Below are 12371 nucleotides of genomic sequence, written 5' to 3' on the forward strand. Positions count from 1 at the left end.
GGAGAACTAACTATCCCTAGAAGGGAAAAGAAAGACCTTTCTTGCCTCCAGAGAAAAGACCCCAAAAGTTGGATACAAGCCCCCAACAAATAATAACGGTGAGGTAAGAGGAAAAGACAAACGTAAGGATGAGCTAGGTATTTAGCAAAGAGAGGCCCACTAGCTAATAGCAGAATATAGTAAGATAACTTATATGGTCAGCAAAAACCCTATCAAAAATATCCACGCTGGATATTCAAGAACCCCCGAACCGTCTAACGGCCCGGGGGGAGAACACCAGCCCCCTAGAGCTTCCAGCAAGGTCAGGAATCACATTTAGTACAAGCTAGACAAAAACGAGAGCAAGCAAATAACCCAAAAAACAAAGAAGCAGGACTTAGCTTAATTTTGCACGAACCAGGACCAGCAGATAGGAGCAAACAAAAAGGATCTGATTACAACGATGCCAGGCACTGGACTAAGGATCCAGGAGGTTTATATAGCAACACCCCTGGACTAACGACCCAGGTGGGTGCAAACTGAGGAAAGAAAATCCCAGAGTCATATCACTAATAACCACCAGAGGGAGCCAAGAAGTCTAATTCACAACAGGTATCGCTGTAATCGTACTGACCCGAAGAATAAAACTGCTTTATCAATTTTACCAAACGTGGAACGGTATAAACGCCTCCCCCAAAAGAAATTCATGAATAGCTGTTTTTTTGTCATTCTGCCTCACAAAAATCGGAATAAAAAGCGATCAAAAACTGTCACGTGTCCGAAAATGTTACCAATAAAAACGTCAACTCGTCCCACAAAAAAAAAGACCTCACATGACTCTGTGGGCCAAAATATGGAAAAATTATAGGTCTCAAAATGTGGAGACGCAAAAACTTTTTTGCTATAAAAAGCGTCTTTTAGTGTGTGACGGCTGCCAATCATAAAAATCCGCTACAAAAAATGCTATAAAAGTAAATCAAACCCTCCTTCAACACCCCCTTAGTTAGGGAAAAATAATAAAATTAAAAAAAATGTATTTATTTCCATTTTCCCATTAGGGTTAGGGTTAGGGCTAGGATTAGGGTTAGGGCTAGGGTTAGGGTTAGGGCTAGGGTTAGGGCTAGGGTTAGGGCTAGGGTTAGAGTTAGGGCTAGGGTTAGGGCTAGGGTTAGGGTTAGGGCTAGGGTTAGGGCTAGGGTTAGGGTTGGGGCTAGGGTTGGAGCTAAAGTTAGGGTTAGGGTTGGGGCTAAAGTTAGGGTTAGGGTTTGGATTACATTTATGGTTGGGATTAGGGTTGGGATTAGAGTTAGGGGTGTGTCAGGGTTAGGGGTGTGGTTAGGGTTACCGTTGGGATTAAGGTTAGTGGTGTGTTTGGATTAGGGTTTCAGTTAGAATTGGGGCTTTTCCACTGTTTAGGCACATCAGGGGCTCTCCAAACGTGACATGGCGTCCGATCTCAATTCCAGCCAATTCTGCATTGAAAAAGTAAAACAGTGCTCCTTCCCTTCCGAGCTTTCATATGGGGCATCAGCGTACTCGGGACAAATTGGACAACAACTTTTGGGGTCCAAGTTCTCTAGTTACCCTTGGGAAAATATAAATTTGGGGGGCTAAAAATCATTTTTGTGGGAAAAAAAAAGATTTTTTATTTTCACGGCTCTGCGTTGTAAACTGTAGTGAAACATTTGGGGGTTCAAAGTTCTCACAACACATCTAGATAAGTTCCTTGGGAGGTCTAGTTTCCAATATGGGGTCACTTTTGGGGGTTTCTACTGTTTGGGTACATCAGGGGCTCTGCAAATGCAACGTGACGCCTGCAGACCAATCCATCTAAGTCTGCATTCCAAATGGCGCTCCTTCCCTTCCGAGCTCTGCCATGCGCCCAAACAGTGGTTCCCCCCCACATATGGGGTATCAGCATACTCAGGACAAATTGGACAACAACTTTTGGGGTCCAATTTCTCCTGTTACCCTTGGGAAAATACAAAACTGGGGGCTAAAAAATCATTTTTGTGGAAAAAAGAAATATTTTTTATTTTCACGGCTCTGCGTTATAAACTGGTGAAACACTTGGGGGTTCAAAGTTCTCACAACACATCTAGATAAGTTCCTTGGGAGGTCTAGTTTCCAATATGGGGTCACTTGTGGGGGGTTTCTACGGTTTGGGTACATCAGGGGCTCTGCAAATGCAACATGATGCCTGCAGACCAATCCATCTAAGTCTGCATTCCAAATGGCGCTCCTTCCCTCCCGAGCTCTGCCATGCGCCCAAACAGTGGTTCCCCCAACAACTTTTGGGGTCCAATTTATCCTGTTACCCTTGTGAAAATACAAAACTGGGGGCTAAAAAATCATTTTTGTGAAAAAAAAAAGAATTTTTATTTTCACGGCTCTGCATTATAAACTGTAGTGAAACACTTGGGGGATCAAAGCTCTCAAAACACATCTAAATAAGTTCCTTAGGGGGTCTACTTTCCAAAATGGTGTCACTTGGGGGGGTTTAATGTTTAGGCACATCAGGGGCTCTCCAAACGCGACATGGCATCCCATCTTAATTCCAGTCAATTTTGCATTGAAAAGTCAAATGGCGCTCCTTCCCTTCTGAGCTTTGCCATGCGCCACATATGGGGTATCGGCGTACTCAGGACAAATTGCACAACTTTTGTGGTCTAATTTTTTCTCTTACCCTTGGGAAAATAATAAATTGGGGGCGAAAAAATCATTTTTGTGAAAAAAATATGATTTTTTAATTTTACGGCTCTGCATTATAAACTTCTGTGAAGCACTTGTTGGGTCAAAGTGCTCACCACACATCTAGATAAGTTCCTTAAGGGGTCTACTTTCCAAAATGGTGTCACTTGTGGGGGGTTTCAATGTTTAGGCACATCAGGGGCTCTCCAAACGCAACATGGCGTCCCATCTTAATTCCAGTCAATTTTGCATTGAAAAGTCAAATGGCGCTCCTTCCCTTCCAAGCTCTGCTATGCGCCCAAACAGTGGTTTACCCCCACATATGGGGTATCGGCGTACTCAGGACAAATTGCACAACAACTTTTGGGGTTCAATTTCTTCTCTTACCCTTGGGAAAATAAAAAATTGGGGGCAAAAATATAATTTTGGTGAAAAAATATGATTTTTTATTTTTACGGCTCTGCATTATAAACTTCTGTGAAGCACTTGGTGGGTCAAAGTGCTCACCATACATCTAGATAAGTTCCTTAGGGGGTCTACTTTCTAAAATGGTGTCACTTGTGGGCGGTTTCAATGTTTAGGCACATCAGGGGCTCTCCAAAAGCAACATGGCGTTCCATCTCAATTCCAGTCAATTTTGCATTGAAAAGTCAAATGGCGCTCCTTCCCTTCCGAGCTCTGCGGTGCGCCCAAACAGTGGTTTACCTCCACATATGGGGTATCAGCGTACTCAGCACAAATTGTACAACAACTTTTGGGGTCCATTTTCTCCTGTTACCCTTGGTAAAATAAAACAAATTGGAGCTGAAATAAATTTTGTGTAAAAAAAATTTAAATGTTAATTTTTATTTAAACATTCCAAAAATTCCTGTGAAACACCTGAAGGGTTAATAAATTTCTTGAATGTGGTTTTGAGCACCTTGATGGGTGCAGTTTTTAGAATGGTGTCACACTTGGGTATTTTCTATCTAGACAACTCAAAATGACTTCAAATGAGATGTGGTCCCTAAAAAAAATGGTGTTGTAAAAATGAGAAATTGCTGGTCAACTTTTAACCCTTATAACTCCCTAACAAAAAAAAAATGTTGGTTCCTAAATTGTGCTGATGTAAAGTAGACATGTGGGAAATGTTACTTATTAAGTATTTAGTGTGACATATCTCTGTGATTTAAGGGCATAAAAATTAAAAGTTGGAAAATTGCAAAGTTTTCAAAATTTTCGCCACATTTCCGTTTTTTTCACAAATAAACACAAGTTATATCGAATAAATTTTACCACTATCATGAAGTACAATATGTCACGAGAAAACAGTGTCAGATTCGCCAAGATCCGTTGAAGCGTTCCAGAGTTATAACCTCATAAAGGGACAGTGGTCAAAATTGTAAAAATTGGCCCGGTCATTAACGTGCAAACCACCCTTGGGGGTAAAGGGGTTAAAAAGAGAAAACACAGGAGTTTGACAATCAATGGCTTCACCCAACCACTAACCATGTGGAGAAAAAGTTTTGGTGTTATTATTCATATTCTCTGGAAAAAGGCCAAGAAAGTAAAAATTCTGCCAGGGTATGTAAACTTTTGAGCACAAGTGTATCACTCGCTCAGCAGCTTGCTGTAGTTTCAATACAATCAGTATTTTATCAGCAAGAGATTATCACTAGAGGACTAGGTGTCATGTGCCAAGCAGTCTGGCTAATCTATATAACCCCGCCCCCACCACTGATTGAGAGCTTGCTGACAATGTCCACAGGAAGCCGCCAATCAGTGGTGTGGACGGGGTTATACACAGCTCAGCATGCTGAGGACTGCTACATCTACAGCAGAGAAAACCCAGTAAGTAACACATTGCTGGCATCAGGGTCTTTTCCCTTACATCAGCTCTCATATTACATGGCAAAAACCTGATTAGAGATTCTCTTTATGACTGGACTATCAAATGCTAGTTGTAAAATGTGGCAAATTCATTAAGAGGCATGGACCTCCGTCAGAAATGTTACCCCAGCCAGAGGCCAGTGTATATTTTTGCCATAATTTATGCCATCTTTAAAGAACAAAACATGATGAATTTGATGGCTGGGCTTCATAATGCCCTGTTCTGCTCATTTTGGCAGAACTGGCCACAACTTGCATGAAAATATAAAAAGTTGCTGAGTCTTTGCACATCTTCAAGTTGTGAAAAAAAATGTTGTGATATTTCATAGTTATATACAAGAAGAAAACTGTTTTGCAGGCTTTTGCTACCCCACCTGTAAGCTGCATGATGTAGGGACAGAGACCCTGATTCCAGCAATATATCATTTACTAGCTGTTGACAGATTCCCTTTAAACCAATAGAGGTGAAAAAAAATGACTATATTCATTAAAACATTTTAGAATTACACATTGATTTCTTGTTGTTTTTTCTTTCTTTCTTTCTTTCTTTCTTTCTTTCTTTCTTTCTTTCTTTCTTTCTTTCTTTCAGTAATGGCCTGTTATGTCACGAACCAAGGAACAATTGCCGTGGGCATGAATTCTATTGTTCTGAAGGTAAAATATGCAGTGAAAAAAACAGATACCACATGTACTGGAAACATGGACATGAGTATGAGACCTATCTAATGTTCAAGGACTATGGAGGATGCGCTGCATATAATGCCAGTAGTGCTGCGCATCCTACACTCTAAATTTTGTACAGACCTGAAAGACCCCCCCTACCTAACTCAGGGAGACCTATAAGAATAATTATGCCCCTGTTCACATTTTGTGAAGCATATCGTGTAATCTACAGTATTCATTAATTATTTACCTTTTTTATGTTAATACAGTATTACAACGGAGGAATAATTCGACGTAAATCCTGCAATCGAAAAAAATTAACCCATGCAGTTTTACTAATGGGATACTCCAGAGGTAAAGATAAATCACAATTCTTAGCTTATTCCTAAAATGAGGCGCACATAACATACTTTAAATTGATTACCGGATCACTGATGTGTATATTTGTATTTTGATAGGCTGGATTCACAGTGGGTTTTTTTGTTTTTTCTTTTAAATACTAGTGTTTGTTGTGATCTTTGCACCAAAAGTCTCAAAAATAGTGAGGAAAAAAGTTGATTTTTGATTTTGAGCCAAATTCATGAATCACGTGCATCGTTTTAATGAATTTAGCTTAAAAAATGGCAACTAATACCACAAGGACAAAAAAGAAAGTAACTTTATAAAAAACGCAAATGATGGATCGAGGCTGTGCTATTGTAGCGTACAGACATTAACAAGCGAGCATTGTTCTCTAAAATACATGGCAAATCGTACACCTATTGCGAGTTATACAAAGCTGCAGTGCAAACGTAGGAATTCCATAAAAAAACAAGCAAGAAAGGAAAAAAAAGCAATTAAAAATATGATGTATTAAAGGGAAATATTTTAGCAGAAATTTGCTATGTAATTCGAAAGCAGCAAGATGTAGGAGCACAGACCCTGCTTCCAGCGATGTATCCCTTACTAGGCTGTTTGCTGTCATTTTGATCCAATTACAGTTTGCTGAGCCGTGTATATCCCCCCCCCCACTTTCCCCTCCCACACACATCACTGATTGGCAGCTTTCTGTGTACACGTTGTATAGGCAGAAAGCTGTTGATCAGTGCTGGGGTCGTGCTTATACAAAGCAGTTGACTGGGAGACAAAAGATACCTAGTCCTATGGTGATTATCTAATGCTGATAAAACACTGATTGTATTTTAACAACAGCTAGTAAAGTGACACATGGCTGGAATCAGGGGCTCTGTCCCTACATCATGCCGCTCTTGGATTTTTTATTTTTTTTAAACAAAATATATATATATATTTGTTTTTCTCTTGTATTCTGCAGGCACTAAATTGCCTTATTGGATCATAAAAAACAGCTGGGGGGCTGACTGGGGAGAATGTGTAAGTATAAGTAACAATAGGCAACGTTCAAGGGACATTAATACTGAGCTGTGTGGGTAGTATATACTCTATAATGTGTAAAAAATATAGCATTTTTGTTCAGTTCGGATCATTCTTTTCACATGTAATCAAACAGGTAAGTGGGACACCCAGTTATGTAGAGTTAGCAAGAGATGGGTGCTAGTGCTAATACTGAGCTCCGACAGAACAATAGTAGACAGTGGGAAGGATCTGCTCCCCTAAAGGCACTTGGAAATGCATATCTATCTATTATCTATCTATCTCATATCTATCTATTATCTATCTAATATCTATCATCTATCTATCATCTATTATCTAATATCTATCTATTATCTATCTATCTATCCATCTGCTGTATTACCGGTATCTATTATCTATCTATTATCTATCATCTATCTATTAACTATCTATTATCTATATATCTAATATATATCTATCAATTATCTATCTATCATCTATCTATCTATCTATCTATCTATCTATCATCTATTATCTATCTATCTATTATCTATCTATAGATCTATCTATCTATTATCTATTTATTATCTAATATCTATCTATCATCTAATATCTATTTATCATCTATTATCTAATATCTATCATCTATCTATTATCTATCTACCATCTATTATCTATCTATTATCTATCTATCTATCTATCTATTATCTACCTATTATCTATTATCTAATATCTATCATCTATCTTCTAACTATCTATTATCTATCTATCTATTAGCTATCATCTATCTATTATCTATCTATCTATTAGCTATCATCTATCTACTCTACCTCTGTACTAGTCTGTCAGTTTGTTTCCTTTTTTATAATATCTATATACAGTATATAGAATGTTGTATGTATGTAACCTTTTCACATGTACAGCACTAAGGAGTTAATGGTGCTTTAAAAATAAATACATAATTATAATATAGAGCACAATGACACCGTGTAAAATAGATTATATTTATTATTATTATCATCATCTATTTTACGTTCTTGTGCTTTATCCTATACATGTATTTTAAGGTTCTTCCTTTCTTTATATTTTACCATTCTTATCAACAAGCTCAATTAGCGCCCAACAGACCGGCGAGCCAGAGCATTAAAGGGTCTAAGCTAGTTTATCTTAAAGTGAGGTGATGATGGAGGACATTGACCGGTACATGAGGCCTAAATGGCCCGCTACTTGAGATTAAAGCTTTGCTCATAGTTACATAAAAATATTCTCTATGCCGGTCCATTTTTCCTGTTAATTGTGACTGACTCTTCGATGGCGGCTCTGCGCGGAGTCCTCGACACAGATGTAAATAAAGCTTAATTGTTGGTACTTTCTACTGGTAACTATAATATATGCTAACAGTTGTTCTCTCTCCTACAGGGATTTTTTAAGCTCTTTTTTGGTGCAAACATGTGTGGGATTACAACTTACCCTGTAAGTGCCGTTGTACCCGGCTCAAGAAAGAGAATAATTCGATGTCCTCGCTAACAATGTGTTCATGAACATCAATATCTCTGATAGATTTTAGGGGTTGTCTGGAATCAAGAAAAAAAGAAAAAAGGGGGACATGAAATCATAATGAAATCATTAATCACCTGGCAACAGTACTGCATCAATAACATCAGTCAACACATGACTGCTGCAGCCAATCACTGTGTCACAGCCATGTGACCACTGAGGCCAATGATTGGCTGCAGCATGGTGACCAAGCAATTGCGGAGAGCACTGGGGCGGCTTCTTTTATTATTTCATGGCATCTCCCAGCCTAATATTTGTTGATCCCAGACAGTTCTATAATGCCAATCAGGGAAAATGCTGTTGTATCCAACTTAGTGATACCTTCTCAATGCTCTCGCTAACTTGCATTACTTTTTTTTCTGCTGAATATATAAAGAACCATGCATTGTATTACTTTTACGATTGCTTACTTTGATTTTGCAATGTTCAAATATATTAAAGAGCATTTCTTTAAAAGACAAAAAAAAATAAACGATTAAATGCGATAGTCTTAGTGATTACTAATATTGACTCTGTTAAATCTCTTGAGTTCTTTTTCAACATGTGGATGACAAAAGAGCAAAACTGACTGGTTTACAAGTCACATATTATAAAACACACACACACATACTTTATGAACATATTTGCATTTACCGTATACAGGAATGAACTGTATTTGTAATATGTTAAGCTAAGACAAAGTGTTTGGTGAATTCAGCCCTAAATATTCTCCCTAACATTGAAAATGCAAAGGCAAGAACGAAAAGTTATAGAATTATGGAACTCACGGGATGGAGATATGTTGCTGATCTGCAAATGGTGAAAAAATGGAAACCAAATTTTCAAAACATCTTGACTTATTCAGTACGGAGTATGAGCCACGCTAATGTAGCGCCCCCCCACTGCCGCAGGGCCAAGGGGTACCCGGTACCGGGCCTCTGAGTCTCTGCTCTGGGATTGTCACGGTGGCTAGACCCGGCCCGTGACCCTGCTGAGGGGCGCCCAATGAAAGGAGTGGATGGTGGTGATGTTGTGGTGGTGCGGTGCAGGTCGCAGCAAATAACAAGGACACCAGGTTGCAGTCTTCCTTTCTTGGGGTACCGCCGCTATATCGTGCAGGCGCGGTCCCGTAACGTTCTCTCTGGTTGCTAGGCCTCTGTCAGGATCCCACCCCTGACAGGGACCCCTCTGAATCTTCCCCTACAACACCCTTTGCCACAAGGTGTTGCCTGGTTCCAACCCAGTCAGCTTTCTGATCTAACTTCCTATCCAACCCCCAGTTTTACCAGACTGTGAGGAGTGGCCTAATGCATAGTGCCCTTAGCTCCCCCTGGAGGCCAGACTGTGAAATGTATTGGTGTCTGTGATACCTGGTCAGATGAACTCCTTCAGTGCCATCAGACGTACCATAGCCCCCCTTAGCGGCGGAGCATCAGTACTGCAACGACCAGGACTCTGGGGCGCTGCACTCCCCCCCGGTTAAATTCAGTACTCCTGGACTGGGAAGAAATCAACAATACATGTCAGCAAAAAGACATACAATTTTGAAAATGCAAGTACAAGTAAACTTTTTAACAGAGCTTCCCTTTATGGGAGGTGAGGACACTTGAACGTTACAAACATGGTTAAATACTTTAAATAACATACTATAAATAACTTTTCTTACCCAACCGGGTATTCTACTAAGTGCAAAATTTTTGAACAATAATTTAACTTTGCCTTTAAGGACGTACTCGCTGAATCCACTAAAGACCTTCTTATAAAACATTATAAGGCTAATCAACTTTTCTGCATTCTCCTTCTTTACATCTGCAGGACCGCCTGTCCTATCTGCTCCAGGCCTACTGCCTCTCCTTTCTGTTACAGGACCGCCCCTTTCTGCCCGGGCCTACTGCCTTTCTGCTACTATACACGGTATAGAACTTATCATCCATCTTTCAGTTCAGGATTACTGAGCCATCTCTGTATGGCTCCTAGGAGGACTCACTGACTAACCCCGTACGGGTTCACTTTCTGTCCTCATTCTTCTATCAACATCATTAAACATTTCTCACAATCAACTAGTTAGCTACATTTAACTTTTACATATCAGCATTATTACTTCTTCTTTTAGAGCATCATCTGTTATGATCCTTAGTGGTTGAGGATCACAAATTACTCCAGCTAAGTAACAAACATAGGACAAGCTCTAGGGAGGTGGCAAACTGGACTGACCGCAAATCTGAACCTATCCAAACACACTAGAAGTAGCCGGTGAACGTGCCTAAAAATCCTAGATGTCTCGAGCCAGCCTGAGGAACTAACTACCCCTAGAGAGAAAGAAAGACCTCTCTTGCCTCCAGAGAAATAATCCCCAAAGATATAGAAGCCCCCAACAAATAATAACGGTGAGGTAAGAGGAAGGCACATACACAGGGGTGAAAACAGATTCAGCAAATGAGGCCCACTAATACTAGATAGCAGAGAATAGAAAAGGGGTCTATGCGGTCAGTAAAAAACCCTTACAAAATATCCACACTGAGATTTCAAGAACCCCCGCACCAACTAACAGTGTGGGGGGAGAAACTCAGTCCCCTAGAGCAACCAGCAAGCAAGGAAATCACATTTTAGCAAGCTGGACAAGAAACATGATGAATGCTGATAATCAAAAATGAACAAACAAAAACTTAGCTTGTCTTGGAGAGACTAGGAGCAAGGTAGTCACAAGGAATCTGAAGAGCACTGAATACATTGATAGCAGGCAAGGAACTGAGGATCCAGGTGAGCTAAATAGGAAACCAACCAGGATAACGAACCAGCTGATGCTGCAACCTGCAGAAAGACAACACTACACAGTACCGCTTGTGACCACTAGAGGGAGCCCAAAAATAGAGTTCACAACAGTACCCCCCCCTTGAGGAGGGGTCACCGAACCCTCATCAAGACCCCCAGGGCGATCAGGATGAGCCGCGTGGAAGGCACGAACCAAATCGGCCGCATGAACATCAGAGGCGACAACCCAGGAATTATCCTCCTGACCATAGCCCTTCCACTTAACCAAATACTGAAGTGTCATGATTCTCAATGGCGAGAGAACATAGCCCAGCATATATGAGAACTAGCTCTTGGAAGATGGAAACTATACTGACCATGAACTAAACCTGCCGCACAACTAGAAGTGGCCGGGTAGCATGCCTACGTTTTTTAACCCTAGATGCCCAGCGCCAGCCGGAGAACTACCTAATCCTAGCAGAGGAAAAGACAGTCCTGGCTCACCTCTAGAGAAATTTTCCCAAAAGGCAGACAGAGGTCCCCACATATATTGGCGGTGATTTTAGATGAAATGACAAACGTAGTATGAAAATAGGTTTAGCAAAATCGAGGTCCGCTTTCTAGATAGCAGGAAGACAGAAAGGACACTTTCATGGTCAGCAGAAAACCCTATCAAAACACCATCCAGAAATTCCTTTAAGACTCTAGCATTAACTCATAACACCAGAGTGGCAATTTCCGATCACAAGAGCTTTCCAGACACAGTAACGAAACAGCAGCTGTGAACAGGAACAAAATGCAAAAACACACAAGGACAAAAGTCCAACTTAGCTGGGAGTTGTCTAGTAGCAGGAACAAGCACAGAAGGCTTCTGATTACATTGTTGACCGGCAAGAAACTGACAGAGGAGCAAGGTTATATAGCGGCTCCCACATCCTGATAGGAGCAGGTGAACAGAGGGGATGATGCACACAAGTTCAATTCCACAAGTGGCCACCGGGGGAGCCCAGAATCCAATTTCACAACAGTACCCCCCCCTCAAGGAGGGGGCACCGAACCCTCACCAGAACCACCAGGGCGATCAGGATGAGCCCTATGAAAGGCACGGACAAGATCGGAGGCATGAACATCAGAGGCAGTGACCCAAGAATTATCCTCCTGACCGTATCCCTTCCATTTGACCAGATACTGGAGTCTCCGTCTGGAAACACGAGAGTCTAAGATCTTTTCCACAACGTACTCCAACTCACCCTCAACCAACACCGGAGCAGGAGGCTCAACGGAAGGCACAACCGGTACCTCATACCTGCGCAACAATGACCGATGAAAAACATTATGAATCGAAAAGGATGCAGGGAGGTCCAAACGGAAGGACACAGGGTTAAAGGGAACCTGTCACCACGTTTTTGGAAGATGGGATAAAAATAGCGTTAAATAGGGGCAGAGGTGGGCGTTACATTAGTGTGTGTGTTATGCGTTTATTACCCACCTAAGTTGCCGAAATAACTTTGCAAAGTCTCCGTTTTCGCCTG

The 12371-nt window shown here is 40.8% G+C and overlaps 1 protein-coding gene across 1 annotated transcript in view; it reads left to right on the plus strand.

Annotated features, from left to right (window-relative positions):
- The window catches only part of LOC143809589 (cathepsin W-like), a 32230-nt gene extending 23636 nt beyond the window's left edge, over positions 1–8594 (plus strand). Inside the window, exons 8-11 of the mRNA XM_077292633.1 lie at positions 5129–5193; positions 5472–5556; positions 6515–6573; positions 7972–8594. Of these exons, the coding sequence (XP_077148748.1) occupies positions 5129–5193; positions 5472–5556; positions 6515–6573; positions 7972–8079 (317 nt within the window). The 3' untranslated portion in view covers positions 8080–8594. The remainder of the gene's footprint in view (positions 1–5128; positions 5194–5471; positions 5557–6514; positions 6574–7971) is intronic.
- Positions 8595–12371: the final 3777 nt, after the last annotated feature.

This window comes from Ranitomeya variabilis, chromosome 2, assembly GCF_051348905.1.
Source record: "Ranitomeya variabilis isolate aRanVar5 chromosome 2, aRanVar5.hap1, whole genome shotgun sequence".
Taxonomy (NCBI): Eukaryota; Metazoa; Chordata; class Amphibia; order Anura; family Dendrobatidae; genus Ranitomeya; species Ranitomeya variabilis.